This window comes from Crocodylus siamensis, chromosome 7 (genome assembly GCF_052110815.1).
Source record: "Crocodylus siamensis isolate JL-2025a chromosome 7, ASM5211081v1, whole genome shotgun sequence".
Taxonomy (NCBI): Eukaryota; Metazoa; Chordata; order Crocodylia; family Crocodylidae; genus Crocodylus; species Crocodylus siamensis.
The window spans coordinates 82421596-82449101 of record NC_143401.1 but is presented as its reverse complement, the minus strand read 5'-3'; the positions used below and the strand labels follow the sequence as shown (position 1 = coordinate 82449101).

Sequence of the window (27506 nt, the reverse complement as noted above, 5' to 3'; positions counted from 1 at the left end):
GCCATCTAGCATAAGTGAAGCAAATATCTATAATGCCAACAGCTTAAATGTGTACGGTACATGTAAATGGTGGCTGTTTTGCGTAAAAGAAGTAATACTGTTTTCCTGAGGGTACAGTGATCCAGACCCTCAAGGGCTTCCCACAATTTCCCATGCAATAGAAATCATTGCTGAGATCATTTGGACTTTCCATATGATCCGTCAGTGATTGCAGCAAGTGGATAATGATGAATTGCAGTTTGCCTCTAGTTTCTGTTGGCTTTTTTTTTTTTTTTTAAAGTAACTTTTTTCTCCAGGGTCTGGTCAGGCTCTCATTGGGCCAAGAAAAGCTGAGATACATGCGCAGAACTTATCCCCAGGGAACAGAATGCCTTGTTTTGCTCAATACAACTCGTAGGTAAGGCTGACAAATCTAAGTGTGTGGCCTGTCTGGCTTTCAGCCAAAAGCAGTTATAGACACAGTATGGTATCTTGTCTCTGGATTAGGAAATAGCAAGGTCCTCAGGGTTAGGGGCTGGATTCTGCAGGTGTGGAGCTTCCACTGAAACCAGGCACCGAAGTGGTGGTGTGCAATGGACCTACAGAACCGATCCCCAGTAGAGACTGTGTTGTGCTTCAGAGCTACGTGCTGGGTCTAGCCCCATGTGCCACCTCTGGGGCTGTGCACTGAGCCTGGGACCATGCGCTGGCTCTGGAGCCATGTGTTGAATCTGACCTGGACTCAACACAGACCCAGTCCTGACACACCGCCCCAGAGGCAGTGCATAGGGTCAGTCCTACCATGTGGCTCCAGAGCCTGTGTACGGTCCTAGGCGTGGTGCACGCAGCTCCAGAGCGTAATGCATGGAGTCGGACTTGGTGTGTGACTCAAGACCCAGCATGGTATTGGACTTGGTCTGCTTGGTCTGACCTAGCAAGTGGTTCCAGAGCCAGTGTGCAGGGTCAGACTTGATGTTTAACTCTAGATCCAGTGCACCCAGGCAGTCTGTGGGCCCAGCCAGTGTGCAGGGCTGGCAGCGGCCTCCAGAGCACACTTGATTTCCTAGGTGCTGCCACTTACTACATCAATTGAAGTTGTTTTTTTCAGGCTACCCTTCATAATTAAGGTGTGTAATATGTACAGGGATGTACTATATGCATATGGAACAATATGGTAAATGGTTTCAACAAGCAGGATTTTTGTGGCTGCTGTATTTCACATGAAAACGGTGGAATATGACATGCTTCTTATTTGAAATGTAATGCAGTTTTTCATTTCTTTTTTCCCCCCTCCTCAAAGTGTGCCACTTCAGGTATATTGTAGATGTATTCTGTGCACAGTGATGGGAGAAAAGCAGTTTTTTGTGCATATGTGTGTAAATCAGACCTCAGTGGTAAAACCTCTTATCTATATGCTGCAAAGGACAAAATGGTGTTCAGTAGCCCCCTGTTTCCTCATTATTACTGTGTATTTTACAGGTTCCCTCAGGCAGTATATGGTAATTTCTTTGCTTCTAAAATGAGTTCAGCAGCATGAAAATGAATCTGTCATTACACTAATTAATCCATCCACAAGGAATATTCAAATGACATTAATCACCTGCCCTAATCCCACAAACGGATGGCAATGCAGACTGTGGGCCACTGGTTCTCAGACTTTTTAGATTTAAGGAACTGTTTGATAGACTCGAGGTATCCCTTGGAAAATGCCAGCTCCTAGCTTTCACTAGGGTTATCTGGTTACAGAAAATTGTTAGAGCAGTTTTTCTGTTGCAAGGAACTCAGAAAGATCACAATAGGTCAGGCTGTTTTCAGCACTGTGGATTCTTATTTAAAATCTCTGGGTTTATCACGAATCACGTGAATCAAGTTTGTACACCTAACCAGTGGCAGTGTGGGGAGTGCACGTGCACATGCATGCCCTCAGAGTGCTGGTTCACCCCCTGACAGGCTGCACTCCCCACTTAGGCGACGGGTAATGGGGGCAGGCGGGAGCGCCCGTGTGATCGGCCTCAGGGGACCCCCTCCCCTCCCTGGTCAGCAAGATTGGCTGTGGAGGGACCCCCGCGGTGGCTGACTGGTCGCTGGGGGGGCACATGCCCCCCCTAAGGTGTCACCAGTTGCCCATGCACCTAACAATGCTAACATAGTGAGGCACTTTTGAAAGGATCGCAAGATACCCTAGGGTGCCACACCACCCTGGCTGAGAAGCACTGTTCTAAGCAGGCTCTCTACATTTGGTTTACTCTATTGTTTCAAGGTGGTGTTGCACATTCATGTGCACCACATACAGCATGTATTACAGGTTTCCGTTGTGCATTGGGAAGTATTCTGCTATGCAGAAGAAGGTCTAGATAGAGGTCTAGATAGAGAAATGGGGCCTAGGTAGGCTCACTCATCTGTTTCAGATCCAGAAGAGTACAGTACAGTTGTACAGTATTACATCATATGAGCTACTGTTCTCTGTCAGGTGCAGTCTGAACTAACAACTAATAAACATTTCTCTTTCGTGCACTTTGGTAATGACTTTTGCTGCTAGGACAAGTGGTTGGAAGTTCTGACCCATTACAGCTGTGAGCATATAAGTAGCATGCTTAGAGCATAGCGAGAGTATGGGCGCCATATTCCCAAATATGTATGCATAGCTGTTCAGGTTTTTATGCAGTGTTTTACTCTGTGTTCGGGCAAGCAGCATTCTAATGATGAATGGGAGGCATTTGCTTTAGTATGGATTTGGTTCAAAACGCACTAGGGAGATAAACTCATTATGCTATACCAGGAGTGTTGGATGGGGTCACAACCTCTCAGGCAGCATTCTTCTTCTAAATTTGTATAATACATTGTACACTGGGCTGTTGCCATCCCTGCATGGTGTGATCTGGTACAAAAGTCAATAACCCTATGAGTAAGAGGAATAGACTATGAGGGCTGATTTGCACTATGAGAATGCAGCTACATAGTGGACTACCAATTCAGTGCCAGCAGTAGGAAAGCTGGAAATCCAGTGTAAGTCACAACTCAAGTATCTAGTGCTGCTCCTCACAGGGTCAAATGAAATTATGTTAATAATATTGGTGTCCTTTCCTGACTTCAGCTTCCAGTGCTAGAAAATTATGGGGATCAGTTTTGCTTGTGTAAACTTAGTCTTGTAGTCTTAATGGCTGTTTGTACTAAATATGCTTAATTTTGTGGTCCTTTTTACAGGTTCACAAAGCTATTTATTCATTTTACATATTCATATTACAGCTATTTATTCATTTTAACTTTGCTGTATTTTCTTGGAGATTCAAGTTAAAAAATGACATTTGTCTAATTTTTTTTAGCCTATTGATATGTGTAAGTGAGCTTGAAAAGAAAATAATTTTAATTGTCTTTTACCAGTGTTTTTGGCAAATTATTGACATGCATGTAATTTTGCTCTTCTTCTACAGCAGTGGTTTTCAGACTTTTCTGACCGCCTACCCCTTTACCCATAAAGTATCGCTGTTCATACCCCACACTCCTGACATGTCTGTTGAGAAGAGTTGCCACAGATGTCCATGCACAGCAGTCAGAAGCTCTACCACCTTTATTAAGACAGTCCCATACTCTTTGGCAAAGCATCATGTACCCCATGTATTACCCCAGTTTGAAAACTGCTCATGTAGAGCAGAGGTTGTCCACCTACCTCCCTATGGGCCAGATCCTGCAAACAGGCCCTGGGGAAGGTCTGGCCTGGCCTGGCCTGGATCAGCACAAGGGATCAAGGAGCACACAGATGTGAAGAACTGCCTGTTCCCCATTGCAGTACCCCCTCTGCAGCCCTCCTTCTTTCTTTTCTGTGCCTGTGCTTACTAGCTGCAGAGAGGCCATGTATCTGCAGCAAGGGTAAACACTGGTGGCTTGAGCTGCCCAGGGGATGGAGATTTGGGCTCACATCAGCGGGGTGGGGTTGCAAGCTCCAAGCTGTCGGGGCTTTCTTGAGTCAGTGTTATCAATTCACATTATGGAGCCAGGCTACTGTTAATGTAGTTAGTTATGGGTAAGAGCATCCTATGCTTGCGAATAATCAAGCTAATCAAAAAAATGATACATTTAAAAAAAACCTAAATGATTTGCTGTTTCCATTACAGTTTGAAGTTGTATATGAGGCATGATATAGGCAGTTTGTCAGAGTGTGCTTATGTGCACGCAGGAAGCAAACTTAGTTATAGAGCTGGAAAAGATTCAAAGAATAATCTAGTTCAACCTGCTTCACAGATTCGGGGTTCTTTGATCCTAAATGATTCAAGAAAGATGCTTGTTCAGCCTCTTCTTGGGAAAGAGATTGCACAACTTCCCTAGGCAGATTTTCCCATTGTCCTGCTATTTATACACTTAAAGTTGTTTTTTTCCCCTGAGATTTGATCAAAATCTCCTTTACTGCAGTTTAAACCCATTGCCATATGACTTGCCTCTTGTTGCTAGGAAGGACAGTGTTCTTCTATCTTTGTATGGCAGCTTTTCAAATATTTGAAAAATGTTATCATGTCCCCTGCTCAATCTCCTTATCTTTAAACTCAACCTTTCCTCAGCTTTTCCTCATACTACTTACTATCCAATTCCTTTATCATCTTTGCTCACCTCTGGATCCTCTCTAATTTCTCTCGGTCCTTCTGAAGGGATTAGAATTTGCAGGGGTTGATAAAAACAGATTCATTGTCCTTAGTTAACTATTTCATTTATGACAAATTCAGAGGAAGGGTGGCTACCTGCTCTTTACCCATCTGCTAAAATACTGCGTGAACAAATCAACAAGAACAGACCTACTAAAGATATCTTAAAACAATCTCTGCGGCTGCAGTTAGCCTAAACAAATTATGTCGGTGAACCCAGAAAAAGTTCTCGGTTCACTTTTATGTAGAAGACTGGTTTCATCCTTTTATTCCTAGCACCAGCTAAAGGAACTCGGTTATTTCAGCAGAGCTCCTCTACATGCTCAGCTTTGGACATGAGATAATCTCCAGACTTTTAGAAGAGTTTATAAGTTTCTTTTGGATTTCAACGTAAGGACTGAATTTACAGTATTTTTAGAAAGAGGAAAAAGCGAACGAGTCAGAATTGCCAACATTTTCTGTTGAGGTGGAAAACAAGCAGCTTTCTCATATTTGTCAAACTTTTCACTGGAACATCTTGACTTTTCATGAAAAAACTGAAACTAATATTTTTTTTTTCAGTTGCAAACCCAAAATGTTTCAAAAGCTAGATGTTCTGCCAAAAGTTGACCAGACTGAGTTGTAACCTTGCTCGCATTCCTGGCCTGCATAATTGTTCCTTCTCCGAGTCGTAACAGTGAGCTACACCAGTGAAAGTATTATTTTAATCTGCTCCTCTCACCCTGCTTCACTGCCTAATTTTTCACGCAGGGCACTCAGAGGAAGGGGCCTTTGGAAATCTTCTTGTTTTCACTTCTGACGCGGCTCGGTGGGAGAGGGTTCCCTCTGGAGAACGCAGCTGCTACTTGGAGCAGCAACCGAAGGGCATCCTCTTGAAAGCCCCAGAAGGCATTCATTTCCTTCAGGAGTTGGGTGCTATTTTCACGGTGGTCTTGGTTCAATCTGGTCCACAGGCCTTAGGCATAAAGCCATAGAAAATACTTGCAAACAGGGGCGATGCGTAGGGGGTGCACACGAGTGCACATGCACCCCCTGAGCGTGGCAGTGCACCCCCAGCAAAAAGCGTGCACTGCCACGGGCAGTCGCCACTCGCCATCCCACCGCTAACACCACTGGTGGCACCTGTGGGTGGTTGCCGAACTCCTGGGTGGCGCTCACCACCCTCCCACACCCTCCCGCTGACAGCGCCAGCGGTGTCTGCAGGAGCTCCGCGCTTACCACCACTGCGCTCCTGCTACCGCCGTGCCCCCCCAGCCGCAGGGGGCATGCGTCATTCGTGCTTATAAAGAAACTTGAAAACAGGAATAACATATAGAAGGAAGCTTCTTAGGGCTGTGAGGACACCCGTTAGACGTAAATTAAGCTTCCCCTCTCAGCCATATGACTAGAAGGCCGTACCCCTTGTGCCACATGAGAAATTGTCTTCTACAAATCTCCCCTCCAGCCCCCCTCCCCTGCCACAGACTTGTAGGTACCGTGTTAAGCTATAGCTTTTGAAGCATTTTGTATAGCAGGGGATAAGATGTTTAACCACCTTGTAGATGAACTTTTTTCCCTTCCTAAAATATCCTTTTCCGTGAAACCCTTTAACATGTGGACCTATCGTTTTATCTGTCAACATTTAATTGACAGCAGAGTCCCCAAAGAACGTTATGTGCATGCACCTTCGTTAGCTTTGCAGGAAGGTCCAAACACAGAAGGGTTCAAAGGCTAAGCTGGTGCTGTGGAAGTTTCATAACTTTTAATGCTATTGATCTCACGTTCAATTTAGATTCAGCAGGGGCCTTAGCAACCAACCATTGATCAATATGTGCATTTTTAGAAATGTGTTTTAATCAGTCAGGCTGTCTGTGCTTGCGAGTTGCAGTGTATGTATCATATATTCAGGGTTTTTTTCTTTGAATTGATAGGGGAAAATAGATTGAATATGGTAACGTGGTAATTCCTGATGGTCTGTATTTTTTATCAGCTTACAAAGTATTCAGTGCCTGTCACATAGTAAACTAGAGGAGTGATACAGCAGTAACTTTACAACGTAATAGTTTCCTCATGGCATCCACAATCTTTAAGTCAACTAGTAATTTCTTGAATTAAGGACTGCCCTAAATCAGTGTGTGGTGTTGTTATTTGAATGACAGTAGTGTGTAGAAGTCCTTGGCAGAATTAGGGCCCCGTTCTGGGTGCTGTACACACATATGAAAAGACGTTCCTCAGTCAGGTGCTCAGAATACAAAGCGTCCCCTAGATTCACTGATCACTGTGTGTAATACTTCTGTTATTTGTATTGTGGGTGCAGCTAGAAATGCCAGTTTTGGACCAGGACTGTGCTGTGCTAGGCACTGTACAAACAGCAAAAAAGATGGTCTTTGCATCAGAGCTTCTGTTCTTGGTAATTTTCAAGCCAAAGTAAATCTAGAGTCATTTCATTGACTTTTAAGTTAGTTATAATGTACCTGTTAGGTGTGGTTGGCAGTTGTCAAATCACATTTTGGGCAGAATCAAAGTCTGCACTGCATTGGAGATTTGTTAATGGGCACTAAATCCAAGAGGAAACAAGACGGGGTGCGTGTTTGTGCGCGAGACAGAGAGAGAGAGAGTGGGTGGGGAGAGATGCTCTAAAAGCTTGTGGAGAAGAAGAGGTCAAGATGTGGATCTTTGCAGAGACTGGAGAGAAGCTGGCACGGTGAGTCACTAAGGAAGGGGGAAGCAGCTGGCAGAGAGGGTTTCTGTAGGGGGCAGGGAGGGAAGGAGCCAAGGGCATTGACTGCATGTTGGGGCATCAGCTACCGCTCATTCTTTGCATAGCTCTGAAAATGCTGTTGCAGTAACTGGAGGAATATTTCATGTTCTCTCCTGTTTGATATTTAAGATGCCATCTGTATCAAACTCCATTTTGGATGTGGGCTGTGCTGGCCTGCTCTTTTGTCTCTACATTGAGTTAAAACTCATAGCAACGGTAAAAGTAAGTTTTGTACTTGGCAAGGGTCTGACAGTGAGGATTGTTAATCTTTACTGATTAGCCATTCAAATGCAGCACTCTTAGACAAGGACATGTCTACTGCCTAGAGCAAACCAGTTTCATCTGAACTCCAGGAGGGAGGTAACCAAGCAACTGATCATCTGTTGGGAGAATTGGATCACCTGCAGAAAGCCATGTGGGGTGATCAAAAGAAAGAAGCCCGGGGATTATATATATATAAAGAAGATCTCTTGCTGCTCTGTTTAGAGCAGCGGTTCTCAACCTGTTTGCCATAGTGGGCCACGCTTGCAGTTCTCAATGTTACGTGGGCTGCACCCACACAACTTACTTCCTTTGTATCCATTTAAAAATGTTTTAACTGGATGTCACACGAGCAGCGGCTGTGGGCTGACTGGGCCACAGGCTGAGAAGCACTGGTTTTGAGAGAGAGAGCTGGGGGAGATGGACTTCTAGCTATCCAGAAAGTCTGACATAACTCCAAAGAGCACGAAGAACTGGGGAGAAAACGTGGTATTTTTTATTGTTCTGTCTAGAGCTGTGTATTTCTTGTACTAAGTAAAATGAATAGTGATTGGTTTTTGCATCATAAAGGTTTTGTGTCTGCTTCAGCTATCCCTGGTCCCCAAAAAGTTGAGCTGTAAACCCAAAGGCTTGGTAAGGGTGTACTGTACCTAAATTAGTGGGAAGTCTTGGAAATTGGCACTGGTCAGGGGTTTAGATGCTCTGTTGAACCCTTGAGCTGCTTAACACCCCTCAAACAAATGGCTGTCTTGGCAGTTGCCCTTCCTGCCCCGCCATACCTATGCCCTTAGCACAGAAGCCTGTAGCAGCTGACATACAAGGTCATGGTTCCCCAAAAGAGCAATAGAAAAAAGACTGCTAAGTAAGTGTGCCAGAAAAGCCAAAGAAATACCAAGTTCTGCAGCTTACTCCAATCAAAGGAGTAGGGTAGAGTGTGTTTGGACCCAGTCTGAATAGCCTGATGAGTATCCAATGAGATGAGCACTACCTGGGCTCTTGGATCTATGTTTTAAAAGATGGAAAAATTGCTGTGTGCTGACCAGTTCCCAAAGCATGGGTAGTCTTTCCTGGGCTCCATAACATAGTTCATGTAGTGCATGATTTGGATTGTAGGTACTCTGATCCTGGTAGACCCTCCATAGTGATCTCTATAGTGCAGTGCCTAGGAGCTAAGTGAACCAGGACCCATTCACAGACTAGCAAGGCAGTCCCCATGACACCCAATTTCTTTCTTATGATGCACTCTACCTCTTAGGAGTCTGAGCCGATTCCATGCACATACCCCCTTGGATTCAGTCTCAAGGTCTGACTTCTATTTATTGACTTTCTTGGCACATTTTTCTAAGGTAATTTTTAGCATCCCTAAAAACCTCAGCACTAGACACAAAGGTGTCCTAGAAGAACTATATGTTTTTTGTCATTTGGATGTTCTGTTTTAATGTCTTCTCTTCTGGTTTTTGTACCATGCTCACCATTGTAGTCGTATCAGAGCATGTTCCAGGAGCACATTGAACAGTTGAGTGAACATCTGCCATGTACATTCTCACACTCCTTATCCAGAGGGAGAATTATGTGCGTTGTTTTGGGCTGTGGATTGTTTCGTTGGTTTGTTTTTAATTATGCTTTTCATTTATGGTAAGTAGGACCTGGTCAAAGAAGTGCATCTTGCACCTGCAAGTAGAAGGTGCTGAAGTTTGAGACAGCCCTTAGTTCCTGGGGCAGTAAGACTCACAGGCTGAAACCAGCCTCTCAGAAAACTGTCATGCACTTTGCCTCTGTAGTGCGAAGAGTTACATTACAGAAGTTATATTGGCTTGAGATGAAAAAGTGCCCTTTTAATGGGTGGGGAAAAGTAAAGGCTGTGATTTAAAAAAAGGCTTTCTGATGTTGGAATCACAGTATGTTGGCCTGAATGACTTCTAAGCTGAAGGGGATGGGTCCAGTATGGGATACCAACCATGTCACCTAAAACCCCAGTGAGGATGATTTTGAAGTGTACCTGTATACTAGGGCTGTGTGAAGCTTCGGTCCCTGATTTGATTCGGCGGCCGAATCTCCAAACGTGAATCGAATCAAAGGACCTTTTAATCTCTCTGAATAGAATCAGAACCCTTCGAATCAATTTGGAAAGATTCGCAGATTCGGCCATAGACACAGCTTTCAATGTTTTTTGTATTTACCTCTAGGTAGCAGAGCCTCATGAATGCTGCGATGCTGAAGTGCATTGAGTGTCCCACAGAAGTGTGGGAGGCTGCCCAGCGAGCTCAGCAGCAAACCCAGGAGTGGACCAGAAGCACTTCAGGTCCACTGCTGGATCCCCTCCCTCCCCCCTGTGCCCCCCCCTGCTCGGTGACTGGTGCTTCCTGGGACTAGGGGGGCACCTGGAGGCCCCCTGCAGCCAATTGCCGATCTAGGGAGGATGAAGGGGGCCCCTGGTGCACTCCCCTGTGGACCCAGAAGTGGACCAGAAGTACTTCTGGCCCACTTCTGGGTTTGCCGCTGAGCACATGGAGGGTCCCCCGCACTTCTGTGGGATGCTCGACCCGTCCCAGCATCACAGTGTTCATAAGTCATGCTGGTACTTCGAGGTATGTAGAAAAAACATTTAAAGCTGTGTCTATGTCCAAGTTGCTGATTCTCCAAATCAGCATGGGATCTTCAGATTCAGATTTGGCCAGATTGAATCAGGGACAGAGAACCAAATCAACTAATTGAATCACTGTCCCTTATTCGGGCTGAATCCAAATCGAATAGGGCTCGCTTTGCACTGAGCACACTGTATACCATAGGTTACAGCTAGGTCCTTGCAGCCTGTGCACATAGTCACCATCCAGACTAAAGCTAACACTATATTTAGTATCAGTTGATGTTTCTGTTGACAGTCCCTTTGGATGGCTTTAGGCCAGAGAGGGGGAGACTAAGCTTCCCTCTCACGGCGGAGCTGCTCCTTGCACATCCATGGGGAGGATGTAAAAAAGTCTTGCATTGCTGCTTGTACACTGAACTTTGGTTTCCAAGGCTATCAGTCTTTTATGACCATGATGTTCATCTCCCACAGAAAAATAGGAGATAAGTAAGGCCTGCATTGCTCTTTTAGCTTCTTTAATAGGGCTATGCTAAGTGGCAGAGAACTGGAAGAGAATAGGAGAGGCAGGATGCTTAGCGTGATTAGAACAGATCAGTGATGCTCAGCCTTCTTCCCTTGCAGGTCAGATGGCCTGTGCCAGGTCCATCCATGGGCCAATCCCTCATGCTGTGATCTGGCAAATGGGGCTGGTGTGGTTGGGGCCTGATCCAGCTGCTTGGCAAAGGTCTGGCCCAGATCTAGCCACACAGGGCTAGCGGAGAGGGGAGGGGGAGCAGCGTTAATTGCCACCACTCCCACACTGCCAGATTTCCTGACCTGTGGGGAATTCTTTGGGCTGGATTTGGCCCAAGGGGTAGGAGCTGAACACTCCTGGAATAGATTCAGGACTCCACATTTTAGTTGAGTGCAGCAGCAATGAAATGAGATTATCTCCCCAAACTTCCTCCCAGTGTTGGATGACTAACAGTTTCACAGGGACTATATAGTCTGATTTCCTGTGCTATACAGGCCAAAGAATTTCATCTAGCGTTTCTTGCATGGAAGAGAAATATGCTGTCCTACTACAGAACCAATCTCTTTCAAGCCCAGTAGTTTGTAGCTGAGATGAGCTGTATTGTTTCAGAAGAAATCCAGTCTCAGTCTAAAGACTTCAAATGATTAAATATTTCCCTTGGTAAACAGCTCTGGTGGTTAGTTACTGTTATAAGTTTGCAAATAATTGCCAACTTATTTTTCCTAATTTAAGTTTCCATTGATAGATGATGTTTTGATTTCATGGGCTTGATTAAAGTCCTCTGCATTGCTGGTCAAATATCTGTTTCTTACACAGATACCTAAAGACCATGATCAGATCCATTGTTAAACATCTCTTTGATAAGCAGAATATATTGTGCTCATTATCTTTGATTATAAGCTTGCTTTCCAGACTTCAAAACAGTTCTCTTTTGAGCCCTTTTCTAGTTTTTCATCATGCTTTTAAAAGCAGAGCCACAGGATGGACCCCAGTTTTCCAGCTGTTATCACTCAGTGATTGCATGACCACTATAGGTTTTTCCCTCTGTTTTTAAGGTGCACCCAAATTGCTTAGAAAGTTCTTTCTCAGAGTTCAGGGCAAAATCCTGTATTTTCTGGAAGTAGAAGGGTGGATGACGGGGAGCTGTCCTCACAGTTGGTGTCTGAGTCATGCTGTTGGTACAGAGGCAGACCGATTTGAGGGGTTATGTTCCATAATGCACCTTATTGCTGCTTCCGATGGGAGCAGGGTGCAACCCCTAGATGTTCAGGTAGGCCAGAAGCATGACCACACCTCAAAACTTGCTGAATTTCAGCCAAACCAAGACCCTGAACTTACTGAATTTCAGCAAATGTGTTGGCCAGACTGGTGAGTGCTGGTAAAAGAGTCCTGACATACTGGTATGCTGGGAATGGGAGAAATATTCTGTTCTCTGTCATCCACACCACCGCTCAGTGTGTGATTTAAATCTGTAGCATAAGTTAATGTTTATCTCATGCTTTTGCCATGGTCGGTCCAAATTAAGCATGACGATACATTTATACAGAAGGCAGGGCAGCGTGGCACCGTATAATCTAACTTGTTCAGAGAGGCATGAGCTTTCATAGGCTACAGCCTTCTTCATCAGTCGCTATGAATCTGATGTAGTCAGCTGTAGCCCTTGAAAGCTCATGCCTCTCTGAACAGGTTAGGCTATAATGGGTGGACAATTATTTGGGCTGGAAGGCCACTTAATGAGTTTTGGTGAGCTCTTGAGAGTGGGGGGAGGGGAGGAGAGGGCAATTCATCCTATCTGGCATGTTGGCCACCACTGAAAGCCTAAGGAGGGGGGGCTGTGCTGCACACCACTCTGTTCTGCCACAGCCGGGACCAGGCTGGATTGTGTGGCACGCAAATGTCTCTACCCCCCTGCATCCATCCCCCATGTACGGCTTTCTGTTGGCTCTGCACAGAACCGGCACTATGGCTGCCAGCATCCAGGCCCATACAGGACGGGGTGCGATGCAGCATGCTGAGTAGCCATCCTGCCCATCTTCCCACTGTGATAAGCTGCTGCCACCATATTACACCAGAAAAATCAGGGGCAGCTGCCCCAAGCTGAGCCCCTCTTCTGCAGCCAGCATAGACCCACCTCCTAGTGGTGCCGCGGTGGCAGTGGCTCATTGCAGCGTGTGGGTGGGTGGGCCAGCTACTTGGCACGCTGCATCGGGCACCAACAGAAAGCTGAATGAGGGGGTACGGCCAAGTGTGGGACATAGCCCTTGCTCCTCAGGCATCCAGCAGCAGCTGGCAGGCTGGATAGGATCAATTGGCAGGCCATATTTTACCTAGCCCTCTGCTATAAGGTGACAGACTGCCCTGCCTTTGGCCTAATTTCAGACTCGCACAGCTAACTACCTCTAATACATTTACTTGGTAATACACTTGAAACTTGATGTAGGTAGGAAACACATTTTCAAGGTGTGTTTTACTAATTTTCCGTTTACCAAGGCATGGAATCCTCCACTTCTCCACCGCTAGCAGAAGACATACTTGCTTTGCGAAGAACTGCTGAAGCATAACCGGTGAGCCGATAACCCCTCCCTCCCCCTCGGTTTTTGTTTAGATAAGCTCGTCTACTTTCTTCCTATCACCCATTATAGAAAGAAAAAAGGAAAAGAAACAGTGGGTAGTTCTTATGGCATCCAAATGAGCGCTAACCAGTAACTTGGGTATAAAAATAGCGTGCAGAACTGACACTGAGTGACAGCCTCGACATAACAGAGTACTCCAAAAACAGCAACACAGTTTTAGCCTGCTGGCTTTCTATTACTTCCTGTGTTAGACTGACATGCCAGAGTCATTAACTTAATTTCACATTTAATGCTGAAGTAAATCCTTTTCACTGCCATCTTGAAATTCCATGTTGCACGTCATTGGGAACGCTCCCGATTTGATAGCTGCATATTTGATATTACTGTTAAATATTAGCACAACTATGCCATGTTTTTATTAGGTGATGCTGATCCTTTGGAGGCTAGAGTATCAAGCATGTAAACATATAAAGGAATATTAAACAATATAAATAGTTTCTCATTCACAGCATATGATTTCTAAAGACCTGTAACTACTTATTGTGTCCCAAATGGTCCACTGGTCTGGAAACTAGGCCAGAAGTCAGAGTCTTAAATTTGAGTATCGTGTTTGACATTGACACACGCTTTACTTTGTGGGGAAAACAAGTCGGACCAAAGTTTGAAAAGTTGTCTCCTAATTTCTGATATTTAACTTCTACCTCACAGTTAAAGGATATCAACCAGTTTCAGCATTTGGGGTTAACCTTCTGTGTCTCATTTCCTTTTCCTTTATCTAAAATAAAATGAGCCACATATGTTTCATTTGCAGCATTATGAAGATGAAGTAGTTACACTTTAGAAAGTCGTTTGAAGATGAGTAACTCCACACAAATGCTAAGTGTTGCTGTTAATTATTCTTAAAGTTGTAGCAACTAAAGCCTTGCTGGTCTGTTTTAACCCCAGTTCCTGAAGTGCTGTACAGCATGCTTTTATCCTTTCGCACAGAACTAAGCCACATTTAATGGTCGGTTATTTTTGTAGGCTTGACAAGCTCTAAAGGAGTCTATTTTTTTAAAAAACATATGGAAATTATCCACCGGTTAAGTCTTGTGTGCATGGTTAGGTCTTTATTGCAATCTAAAAGAAATACATGGTAACTGCTTTTAAGTTGGGACAATTTAATGCGTCTGTTATGTGTGCCTGATCTTTTGATTTTTCTCCCCTCCCGATCTGTCCCCCCTTTCTGCCCTCCATTTATCTGAGGTTAGCCTGTAGCTTCAAGGCATTTGAGACCCGGAGTTAGCAGCCCTGTTCTGAACATAGATGGTCCCATGGCACTGCCGGTGACACTGCTCCTGGAGAGCTGTGAAATGTAATTTGTTTATGAAGCATCCGTTTGTTCGCCAAATATGGTCATGTGGAGGCACCCAGGCCTCCCGGCTTGCGTGCTGAAATTTTTCCCCACGATATCCCTGGACCCTTTGCTGTAGCAAAAGGGTAAACTTCTCCGTTGATTTTTGAATTGCTCTTTAATGCCCTCAGTTCACAGAGTCTTTTTACGAATCGCATAGCATAATTCCTTTGAGCAGCACCATCCCCAAAGTTTCTCCAGCTTATCATTTGGCAGAATATTTTAGCCCCCGGACAGACTTCCCCCACGGCAAGAAGCAAAGTGGTTAGCTGTAGCCATATCTTTGGATCAAGCTGCTCCCCAAAGCGCACACATTGCCTTGTTTACCTTGGCTGCTCATGACATTTCTCCCTACTTTCCTGATGGAAGATTCCATTTGTGCAAGAGGGATGAGTTCCTTTTGTTGGAATAAAAAAACCCCCAAATCATCCATACGAATCCTCTCTGCTTGAGTCACTCTGAAATATGCAACCTGCTTACTATTAAAGGGAAATGTACACGCGAGATCTAGTACACAAGTGAATTTGCATTTTAAATCAGCTGAGTCAACACAATATAATGGTCCTGCCTCTAGGTCCTTAGGGAACCACAGTAGCTGACAATATGTGCTTAAAGGGAGGGTCTTCATTTTTTTTTAAGCCAGTTTCAATAGCCACTAGTCCTGTTTGTATTGGTGCTTGTACTGTAGCTGATTGAGCCATTGATGATCAGCGGCTGGTAACACATCGGTGCCTGCCACAGTGGCTGGGATTTTATTTTATCCTTTTTTTAAACCATATTCATCTGAACAGGGGAAGGAAAAACCTGGCAACAGTTCAGAGAAGAGAAGCTGCTGCTAAAGTGTCTCTGCTGTTGCTGCCACTGATGCAAGCAGCTGTTTCCATCTGCACTGCAGTATTGCAGCCCCTACACTGTCAGACCTCTCAGGGCTTCTTGCTGGTGGAATTAACAAGGAAGCTGGCCCTGCTCGCAGCTAGCTTCAACTCAAGGGCATCCTGAGGATGGGAGGGTCGCAGTCTCTGCAGCAGGCACAGACAAGTAGCCTGAACCGGGAACCTTCAGAGGCAATGTAAGTGTAGAATCCCTTTGATCCTTTCTCTTTTTGCACTGCCAGGCCTGCCACCTTTCTGCACTTTACCTACCCGGCATGTTAACAGAAGATGACTCTTGTATGAGGGGGCCTTTGTCGGTAGTAATTGTATTCAGCCAGAGACAATCGAGTTAATTTTTTAATACTTCATAGCATGTGGGCATCTTGATTTGACTGACCATCTCAATTCATTTATATCAGGCAGTAGCTGTTTAGCATATGTTTGTCCCTTATATGTTCTGGATGCCTAATCAATCAAATCCAATGACAATTTCCGGCAAAAAGAAAAATACCTCTGTGTTTCTGTTTAAAATGCACAGCATGTATCTGCATTTCACTGTTTTCTAAAGCTCCTTTCCAGCCTTCTCCATACAGACATTGTTTTTCAGGTCATATCACCTTTGTCAGCATCACCTCTGTTGTCTTGGTATTATTTCCTGTGATGAATCATAAGAACAAGGTGTCATTACATCTTTTTACACTGAATTCAAACTATTTAGGATAGATTTGTTTGCAAAAGGAAAAAAGGTGACCAAATTAATGCTCACTATCAAGATTATATTGCATGTATGAATGCATGCATATACAGTGTAAGTGCACAGATGCTACCCAGTAACAAGAAGCCATTTACCATTTGTAAACTAAATTTTACCATTTATTCACTGTGTACTGTTTATTTCCATTAGCCAACACTCCTTTTTTTCCTATAAACCACTAAGCTGACATACCAGGAAGTGGCCTTAACCTCCCAATGGATTTTATTTAAATTACCATTCTTTTATTCTTTGTTTTCTATTATACAGATTCTATTTAAATAATGTGTTTAGACATTTACTTGACATGGACATGCTTATGGGTAGGCAAGTTGCATGAAAAACTAGTATACAAAAGCTCATCTCTAAAACCAACCACATTCATTTGTTTTATTATTTTTTTAATGTGCCCTCCTCCTCTTAATGCAAATCTTGCATCTTTCCACTCTTTTAAAACATTTTGTGTGCGTTTCAGAAAGGAATCTTTTCAGAATCAACGGGGAATGATAGAAGAGTAGATCGGGTTTATTTTTAGCCCCTTTCATAAGGCCCTACAGCTACCCCATTTATTATAAAATTCCAGTGCACCCTGTAGATACCTTTCTTTGATACTGTATGATTGTGTTCATAAAATACAAGCGTAGGTGGATTTACACAGCCTTTGTTCTTGGTACAGATACACCAGAGAAATATTTTCCATTTAGTTTATTTAATGTAATGCTAACATTTCATTAATAAATCTCCCTTTTAATAGTACGGTATGTAGGAATGAAGTGATGTCTTAATAGCTTTACAACCTTTTTAAATTACATTTTCATCCACATACACTTTTGTCCATTTTTAACACTGACCCAAGTATCAGACAGTAAGAGATATCAGAGTAGAGCACTGTTTTATCTGGTTTTTTCATAGCCTTTATAAGTCACTGTGTTGCAACAAGAGAACATATTAATCAAAGGCTAATTTGTACTCTGGACTGTTGCATCCTTTACTAATGTTTGTGTATAGAAAAGCTGTATGTTAAATTCTTTGTACTTAAAAGGGCCTTTATGGACTTCGAACAATATCCTTTAGGGCCTACTTTTAGTAACAGATGTAACCTTCAGATAATAAGCTATTAGAAAGCTGTTGAAATACTTGAAAGGAGTGAATGAGGCTGGTAATCTTGAATTAAATCAATAATAAAGACTATTGGTTTAAGAAAATACAGTATGCCACAAAGAACCTGATTTACATGCTACGAAGTTAAGATATTAAAGCATGGAGGTGTCTCTGTCTCCCTGGTTGTATGTGGTCCTTGTTCACATAATAACCATCTTGGTGCTTTATTCTGTGAATACCAACTGGGATATGAAGTTAAACTCTGCAGATTATTTAGACTGTACTTTTCGCTGCAATTTGGATTGTCCCCCCTTCTTGCAAGTGCATTTTGCTCCTCGAAAATTGCACCCACAGTACCGTACACCTGCAAACAGTGCTTATAGCTGAATGTCTGACTGACCCAGGCAGAGGAAGTAGATGGTCATCCAGTCATAGCATTTGAGTGACCGCTAAAGATAGACTGCTTAATCAGATAAGCCTCTTAATAAAGGTGGTAAAGAACCGTATTTGCTGCATGCCTTTCTTTACCCAATTATATCACAATAATTCAGGAGTCGTTACTGAAACTGATGGCATTTCACTAATGCCAAGCAAGTGTGAGAGGAGAGCCAGGCGTTGGGATATTTTGTAGCAACCTCTAAAAATGATAGGTTTCTTAACAAGGATTCTGCTCTCCTTGGTACTAGCGTGGGCTTATCTGGAGTACTATACCAAGTTTTGTGCATCATGCTTGGAGAAAGATGTAGAAAAAGGAAAGAGAGAGGAGCAATCAAAATGATTTAGACAACATGGCCTTTGAAAGAAGGTTGAAATAACTGGTCTGTTTAGTCTAGAACCGAGAAGACTGGGCGGGGAGGAGGGGCAGGTACTCAATACATAAAAATTTGTTGTTTTAAAGGTGACAGTGGTCAATTATTCTCTAGGCCTACTTAGGAAGTACCAGAAGTAATCAGTTTAAATTACAGTGGTAGAGACTGAAGTTGGATATGAGGGCATACTTTTTAACTGCTGTAGTGAAACAAGAGAAAGGCTGTCTTTAAGGTGATTGTAGAATCTACTGATTGGTGGTTTTTAGCAATAGGGTGGACAAAACTTCCATCGGGGATGGTTTAGGGTGTATTTGAGCCTTTTTCAGTGCAGCATTACAAGTTCTCTTGAATTTCCTTCTAACCCTACATTTCTGTGATCTTGCTATTCTTTTGTACAGGCTTCCACGTACACCTAATAAATACTGTACGTTCATAATCAACTGAAAACATAACTAAAGATGGGTTGAAAATTTAGCGTGCAGTATTTATGTCCTCCGTCTGTATGTATGTGTGCATGGCTTGCACACGTTTTGCATTATTAATTTGTACCTCTCTCTTCATTTGACTAAAACTTCAGAATCCAAACTAATTCAATCAAAAAAAAATACAGCTTCAGTCTTCATTTTGATTAAAGTTTGTTGCTTCCGCCTTGGATTATTAGTAATTCAGTCACTGGCATTAGACAGTTGTCCTGTAGTAGGGAAGGTCAAAATTCTGAATGAGATAAAAGGGAAAAATCCAAGGGAATCCCATGACAATAGAAGGTAGCTACAATTAAAAGTTGTGTAATCCAGATCTTGTTGTTGACATTTTAAGCTCTGTCACATGCTGTACAAGCTGTAATATGCACCCTGGTGGTCACCTGGATAGCAAAATCCTGTCCTTGTTTCAGTCAGAATAATAATAATAGTCTTGATTAAAATAAGAGTAAAAGATTATGTATAAATATCTGAATGCTGGGTATATGTGTGTACACACTCTCATATACGCACACACAATGTGTTGCACTTCAGAGCCATTTTTCTTTTGCTGAAGATCCTGTTGCTAACATATTATGTATACACTTGGGTTTTTTTCTTTTTAATACCATATTTCTAAATCTTTGTTTTATCTTTTCATAAATATTGGAAGAGAAGTCTTAGCAGATACTTATTTATTTCTTATCCCGTCAACCCTTAGCAATGTTTGCAATTCAAAAGATTTTTCGTTTTTCTTTCGCACTGACCACACCTTGCTTTTGAGATAAATCATAACCACCATCCTGGTAGTCAGTGAGGACAGCCTCAGCCTCCATTCAGATCCTGTTCCTTGATGAGCCAAAGGGTTGAGGATGTGTTATTTCCTCTCAACAGGAGCTCTATATGCTGCCTCTAATATTTTCACCCTTAGCCAATCCAAGGGGAAACAACTAAGGACCGAGCCAACTCCTACTGAAGTCAATGGTGAAATGCCCATTGACTTCATTGGGAATTGGATCAGACTCCAAGAAAGGAACTAAATGCTACAGACCATTGATATCAGGCCAAAATGTTGGCACCCTGCAAGTTGTTTTTCAGTATTTCTTTCCATGGTCTGCAGCCTTTTTCTGTCTTTTGCCTAAAAAGCACATAAAGCTTGAACATGACTAGTTTGTTGGGTGTTGTATTCTTCCTGCATTCGTGCATAGGTTTATGATGTACAAAATCATAACTTTTATTTACCATTTAATTTTCCTGGTTTTTTTCTTTTTAATGAGGGAAAATACTTTTGAATGTAGCTCTTGCTTCTTAAAGCTTTCGAGTAAATAAATTATTCTAGTTAATGTAACATTTGTAGGAAAATAGTTTCCATGGACTGAGTCAATCAAAAATGCTAACATATACTAGTGATACTGATATTTTTTCTATTAAGAAATCAAAAGTGTGTCACTGATCCTGATTTGAGTGACTGTGTTCGTAATTGTAGTAAGATCTGGGGTAGCCATAATTGTAGTAAGTTCTGGGGTAGCCTCAACTTAATTTCTGATCTGTGCTTAATCGTTAAGCCTGCCCTGAAGGGGAATGAATTTAGTATAGTAGGGGCTTCTTCTAGTTCAGGTGTGGGCAATTATTTGGGCTGGAGGCACAGTTTTGGTGAGCTGTCACAGGCTGGGTCAGCACCCTGCCCTCACCCCCCCACCAATGGCTTGCCAAAACTCCCCAAGTGGCTCTGCTGGGCACTGGGCCTGGCAGATGGGATGGAGCCATGGACCAGCAGGAAGTGATGTCTGGGAGTGGGATGCACAGGCAGGGCCGGGATCACAGGGTGGGCCACAGGGCAGTGATAATGTGGTGTCAGGGTCTGGCCCAAAGCTGCAATCTGCTGCCCGCATGTCTATGAGATGGGCACCAGTTCCATGGCCAGGAGTGTGCAGAGAGTGGATTGCATCTCTGCCTTGGGCTCCAGTCCCCCATGTCAAAGCCCAGCAATCCTGGGGTCTCCATGGAGAGTGTTTGGGACCTGTGTGGGCAGGATGTGCAGCTGGGCAGAGAGGATGGGGCTGTGGGCAGGTAGGGAGCTACCTCCAGAAGTGGGATGGGTGGATGTGGCCAGGGCTGGGATCATGGGGCAGTAACAGTGCAGGGCCAGGGCCCAGGGCAGAGGCACAGTCTACTGCCCATATGCCCCTGCCCTTCAAACCAGCACCCATTGCAGGGATGTGCAGGCAGCAGATTGCAGCTCTGCCCTGGGCCCCGCAGTATCACTGCCCAGAGATTCCTTTCTCACCTGCCTGCCCCACTCCCAGATGTTGCTCCCCACCCACCTGACGCCCCATCCCATCTGTCTGGCCACAGGCTCCACCAGCGCAGGTCCCATCCCTGATGGCGGGTGTAGGATGGTTGGGCTGGGGTACCCAGGCAGTGGGGTTGGGTCTGGTGGCAGCAGCAGCCACAAGGAGCCACCACGGGGGCTGTCAGGAATTAGACCAGCTGCTGCACTGCCCCAGCCCCACTGCGTGCGGAGGGGCAGCAGGGCCAGCTGTACACACCACAATTTAGCCTGCCCCCTGCACCTGGGACAGGCGTGGCCAAGGGACCTGTCGTAGGCCAGACAAAATCCATGTTTTGCCCACCCCTCTCCTAGTTAGTGGCCTGTCTGAAATCACAAGAGCATTTCATCTAGTGATGGGCAAAAGAGAAATGCCACATGCTTCCTTCCAGGAAGTTTTCCTTCTATTCCAGCATCCTTGATTTGAAATATGAGGGCCTGATCCAGTGCCCAGTGAAGCCAGAGGAAACGTTTTTACTGACTTCAGAGGGTATTGCCTCATTCTGTATATGTAGCTGCATCAAGGTCAGGGCTGCCAGGGAAGACAAGAGTGGGAGGATGGTTGGCCGAAGCTTTTACTGGGCATTCAGGCAAATGAATAAAATGTCTTTATTATCAAGGAGCACAATACACCTCTTCAGCAAACTTACATATTCTTAACTGTATGCATCATGTGTTTCTTTTTCCCATGTAGACCATAATGGGTCCCTTGGAATGATAATGGTCTGTTATATAACTATTCATATTGGCAGTTCATATAGGTACAGACAGTAGTGACGTTTTGTTGAAAGAGGCATTTATTTATGGTTATGATAGCCACTACTTTCAGCTAAATAGCTCAGCCATTTAAAAGTTTTATGTTTTAAATTTATGTAAACCAATGTGCAGATGGGGTCATTGCTTTTTAGATTTACATCAGAGTCATTTTTTTGCAGTGCATCTTGAAAGAGGAAAGCCTGAGAACTTTTTAAAAAATGTGTAGCCCTTGATAGCACATGGAAAAATCACTCTATCTGCTTAAAATTAAAAATGACATCATTCCCCTTGTTTTGATACCCTGACATCACAGCAGAGTTTTGGTATTTATTAAACACTAGTGAATCAAGAATGATGGATGAATTTTGAATAACAAAAAAAAATCAGACAGATTTTACTTTTTTGACTTTTGATATTTATTAAATAAATTAAATATGTGTGAGTGCGCGCCCCCACTCCATCCCTGCTGTCACGGCAGCACTCCACCTCACTGTTGCCTCCTGTCCATAATGCTCTTGGAGCACACTGATCGGTTGTTTCAGTCACCAATCAGCGTGCTCCAAGAGTGTTACAGACAGACAGACACCTGGACAAAGCCCTTTATTATATTAGAATATTCCTGTATGCATTTATATTCAAAACCATTTGAAGCTTTTCGATTCATAATGTGCCTCTTTTTAAAATCAGTGGGGTGAGTTCTTCAGTAAGTGTTGCCTAGAGGTTAACAGAGGCCAGAATGTGTTTCATGCGTGTATTAGAATGATGAAAATAAATGTAATGCAAACTTTTACCAATCCTAGAAAACAGGTGATTCATTTCTGTTTTTATTTTGGAGACTGTTTTTCTTTTGGTGAATCCTTAGGGTCCTCTGACTACCTAAAGAAGCACTGAAGTGCACTTTTATCACAAAAAGTGGCGAGAAAAAATGGCACATTTCTACTCGACGAGGTCTATGTTTACTTAGAAGTGCGTCCTCTGAGTTTAGGGGCAAAATAAGTATGTAGCCCCATTAGCCCTGCAAGACCAACACCGCAGAAACAATGAGCAGATTCTGTTTGTCTTGCATGCGATCAAAAGAACTGTGTAGCAACTTCTATTTGGACAGGACTGCACACAGCCTTTGAGGAGAGTACGCATATATCACCAGGGACCTAACTTGGACTATGGAATCCTTATTAACGCGGATAACGTGCAAGATGGAGAGATCCCAACCCAACTGTCCAACTCCTTACAGTTGGAAAAATCGGCAATCAGAAGCTTTAGTCTGAACACTCGACATGTTAGATTTGGAGGCATGGTGAATGTGGAGAATAAGGTCACCATTTGACATAGACTTTTCTGCAGCGCTGCATTTAGAGCGTTGCTTTTCCATATTGCAGTTCTGTGTTACAGCTTACCATCTATCTGGCCATTAGGACCCAACTGAATGTGAGTGGGAGTTCGGCGCCCCCTTAGCAAGAGCCCCAGAATCAAGGCAATTGGTTGTCTTGACACGAGATGTAAAAAAATAATAATCCTGGTTCTTTCCATTTCATTTTCCCACGATTCACATTAAGGAGAATTCTAACATTAAAATTACGTTCACATTTGCAAGCTTCTTTGACTCTAGGAATCTCTTTCTTTTCTCCCTGCACAGCATGATGCTATTTCTAGTGTTAAATATAGCCCAGGTATTAATTGAAATTCAGAAGAAATTGGGATCAAAGAAAACCTCTGCTTACGAGTTCATCTGCCCAGAAATCACAATAAGCTTGCCTGCTGCTTATTGGTCTGGTGTAACATCAGTGAGGTGCTGGGGAAGGGCGCTCTGTTTTGAGGGGCAATGGAAAGGGGTGATGAATCCTGAGAATTACCATATTTACCATAGTGCAGGTTCCTCAGAAAGCTGTGGGAAAAAACAAAAACATATCCCATATCTCTCTGTTCTTGGGAGTTTTATTTAGGGTCCAAGCCAATGTGTTGCCAGTCAAAATCATCTACCACTGGTACACTGAGTGAGTACTTTTCATAGCAGGGCTTCGTCTCAGCTCCTATTGAGAGAACTGGAGCAGTTTCTGGTCTGTAAACCTGCGAGTTGCATCCTGGCTCCATTTGGAGCAATGGCAGATTTCCCACAGACTTCAATACGACTGTGACTTTGCCTGCAGTGTGCAGCACTGCCTTTTTGCCAAGACGCAAAATTACTAAAGGAGCAGCCATTGTTTTTTCTGGCCAACATACCTAGGGGATATCGCTTCAGTAGTGATGCTGTGTCTTACCTTGGCTGCTTCTGTGCTTGCTCTCAGTTTTGTTATTTTGCTGTTGCTTCCACGTTGGCCATGAAGGGCTGAAGTTTACAGACTATGTGCTCAAACACTGCCCTGCCTGCATCCCGTGCATTCACTGACCTCAAAGGGGTCATGCAGGGATACGTTGGAGGGAATTTGGCTTTCTGAGCATGCCATTGGGAGTCTCTCTTCCTTTTTTTTTTTTCTATTTTTGGGTGATCCCCCTTCCTGGAAGGTGCCACTCATCAGTATAAACTTTTGGCCAGATTGGTAAGGAAACGTTTCATTTTGCATCACAGCCTCTACTGCTCTTCATCCTTACCAGAGCCCGCGAGTTTCCATGGAGAAGAGATCTCATTCTCTCATCTCTACAGCTTGCAGTTGCAGTAATATCTTTTCTGGTGCTGCCTGCTGAACTCTGTGGTTGAGCTAAGATGTGGGCTATAGGAGGCCTGTCCCTGGCAGGATTTAAGAGGAAGTTTGAATAAACAAAGAAACAAAAACTTACGGCAGTGGCTCCAAATGCATTCTTGACTCTTTTCTTCTGAGGTCTTTGAATGATACTGTAGAACAGTGACCTGGTATGCTTAGCAAAGGTATAGTTAACAGGCTTTTGTTTCCTGGATTAAAACTTGGTACTAAGCAGAAAAGGCAAGGTGTCCGTCATGAGTAGGAAGTGTCCATCATGAGTAGGAAGTACCTCTGCTGAAGCCCATTTGATGTCATGGCACTTTGAGCCAGAGAACCATGAACGAGATGCCCCTGGAACTTGGATTAAAACTTTAACTACCTTCTTGGTGAGTATTTTCCATTGATATTGGGGCATCCTAAATAGGTCTTGGATTTCCTTCCACCTCTTAAGTACAGTTATATTATGTATATCACAGCAGTATGCCTATTTGAATTGTACGGAAGACGTTTTTTGTGATGCTGCTGAGAAGAGTCTCTGTTGCTTAAATGTTCTTTTGTCTTTTGTTCCACTGAAAAAGAAACGTGGGCTAAGAAGTTATTTGAGGCTGGAAAATTGTACAGATTCATCAGTCTTGCCTCTGCGATATCAATGATGTGTTCATTCAAAATAAAACCAGGGTAAAGAAAAGGAAAAAAAAATGGTACATGAGAGAGCATGGAGATCCATTTCATTTCATCATTCATATATTCTTGCTTGTGCTGAAAAGCAAATGCTGTTAGAGGGGTTGCAGTGGTACGCTGGTAACACACAGGAAAAATGATGTCATGTACAAAAGGAGGTTTTTAATATGTGGGCTGGGGTCTCTTGACCTAAAGCAAACTTGAAGTCTAGTGAATTCAAAGAAAAATGAGTTAAAAGCAGTTTTGGGTACTCCTGTGTCTACATATCCTAGCCACTGTTATTGATTCTACCATTATGGCTTTCTGTTTTCTCTATTTTTGCTTCCCCTCTGCTGTGTGAAAAACACGCACAACTGGGACCTGACCTTTCTGGGAGAAAGAATGCAAAGGGCTTGTACACAAAATGCTTTCAGACGCACAAAGTAAGCAAACAGGGGGGAAAGAAAGAAAGAAATAGAATTTTTTCTCTTGTCTCATTTTGTTACAGAGAAGAGGCTGCTTATGAAAATAATAGGAAAACAGAAGGAAAAAATTGTGTGTTTTTTTTTAAGTTGACCGTGTCCCTTTAAATCTCTTCAGCTGCGGTATTAAATTAATGACCCTGTTTCCAAAATATAAGGAGTCCATGTGAAAGCCATCCTTTTCTCACAGCATGAGGTGGTTGTTCAAGAGGTTCAGATGTTTTCTTTTGTGTTCTGTTTTAAAAGACTCCTGTGTTTTCAAAATGCTTTGTATGATGGTTTTGATGTACAACTCCCAGTATTCTCCAGAGCTAAAATACCAAACAGTACTTTGAAAATGCAGTCAATAGCATCTGCGTTTCTATTATCACGAAAGGAGAAAATGTATAGTCTCGTATGTTAGTTTAGCTGCTAAATTGTCCCAAGATTACAGGCTGAAAATTACACGCTATCAGAAGAGCAGTGAAACCACTCAATTAGCAGAGTTACATTAGCAGAGCTATATAATTGGGCCATATTTGTTCAATCCCATTGAATTGACAGTGGCATAACTGGTTAATATCTCAGTGGAGTTATTCCTGATTTACATTGGTATAGTGGAGGTCAGGATGAGGCTCACTTGATTTTTCAGTAAGGAGAATGGGATATGCATAAAACAGGAAGGTAGTACCCACTGCCTGACCCACTTGTAAGTGTGATGCAGAATTATCTTCCCCCGTTATGTCCTTGAGTTAAACCTTGTGCTTGTCATGAACTATCATTTATGGGCTGGGAAGCTTCAGCTTCAATATACTATTGATTATTCTTCTGGGAAGCCATGTTTTCCTGAGTCTTGTAGGTATATTTATGCTGAAATAATCTTAACATGCTTCTCTGGAGACCAATGCTGGTCCTGCTTGCTGTACACATCAATGCCAATACTACTTCTTGTATAATTGCATTACACTAAAATGGGTTTTTGGCTGAACAGGGTTTTATTTTTTGCAAGGAGCCTTTACAAAAACAAAGAATAAAGAAAACTGCAATTTATTCATTTTTTGTTTGTTTTCTAGTTCATGCCATAAAATAGTTGCATGATATATCTCAACAACTTATGTTTGGCAAAACAATCAGTTGGGGAAGGAAATGCATGTATTTTCTTTGAGTATTTTCCTCCTTAAAATCCAGGGATGAGAAAAATGCAGATTCAGCTTAAGTAGCACAAGCGCTGAGTGTTTGGACAAGAATATATTTTGGACAAAACAAGAAAAAGTATTTAATTGTTTAGCCATGGTTTAACCTCCTAATACTTTTTATTTTCAATGGGATTTACTGTAACAGGAAGTTTCTGGAAGCAGGATAAAAAAATAACGATATCTGGATAATTTAATATAATCAGAGGAGTCCAATCTAGTCTGACACATCATTTATGGAAATGTTTTAATCTGCCTCAGTTTGGGAAGCTGGAGATGTGGGAAGCAACAGATGTGGCTGGTTTTGGCACAACTCTGTCCCATTTTAAAGTGGAGCCAAGAAGAGGTGACTTCCAGGGGATATTAAATGAACACTGTGTAATGAGGACTCTAGGCAACCTGGTGATAATGAAATTGTTCCATGGCAAAATGAAACAACACTGTTCTTTGGTAATCAGGCTTTGTAAAAAAAAAAAAAAAAGACACCCAGACTTACCTTTTGTTGGGAAGCATGTCTGTAAGAGAGGCCATGCACTGATTTTCAAACGTGCTAGTGCTTGGCATCGCTAAGCAAACCGAATGATATAATTGCTTATTAAGGGCTCAATTCTGCAAGATTGAGCAGACTCAGCTCTTGTGTCTTCAGTGGACCAAGGGCATTCTGTGTTTTACAGGATCTGGTCCTCTAAATCCATAAGTGGACATAAGATTTTGAAGAGAGACATATGATAAATGGGACTGGTGTGGCAGGGATGGC

General features: G+C 43.1%; 1 protein-coding gene across 12 annotated transcripts in view; it reads left to right on the top strand.

The window, feature by feature from the left end:
• The window catches only part of TACC2 (transforming acidic coiled-coil containing protein 2), a 222784-nt gene that overhangs the window by 118253 nt on the left and 77025 nt on the right, over nt 1-27506 (top strand). Inside the window, exon 1 of one of the 12 annotated variants that reach the window (XM_090058546.1) lies at nt 15462-15750. The exons of the other annotated variants lie outside the window; for them this stretch is intronic. Within the exon in view, the coding sequence (XP_089914672.1) occupies nt 15683-15750 (68 nt within the window). The 5' untranslated portion in view covers nt 15462-15682. Of the gene's footprint in view, nt 1-15461; nt 15751-27506 lie in introns of those variants that run through there. 12 annotated transcript variants of the gene reach the window in all.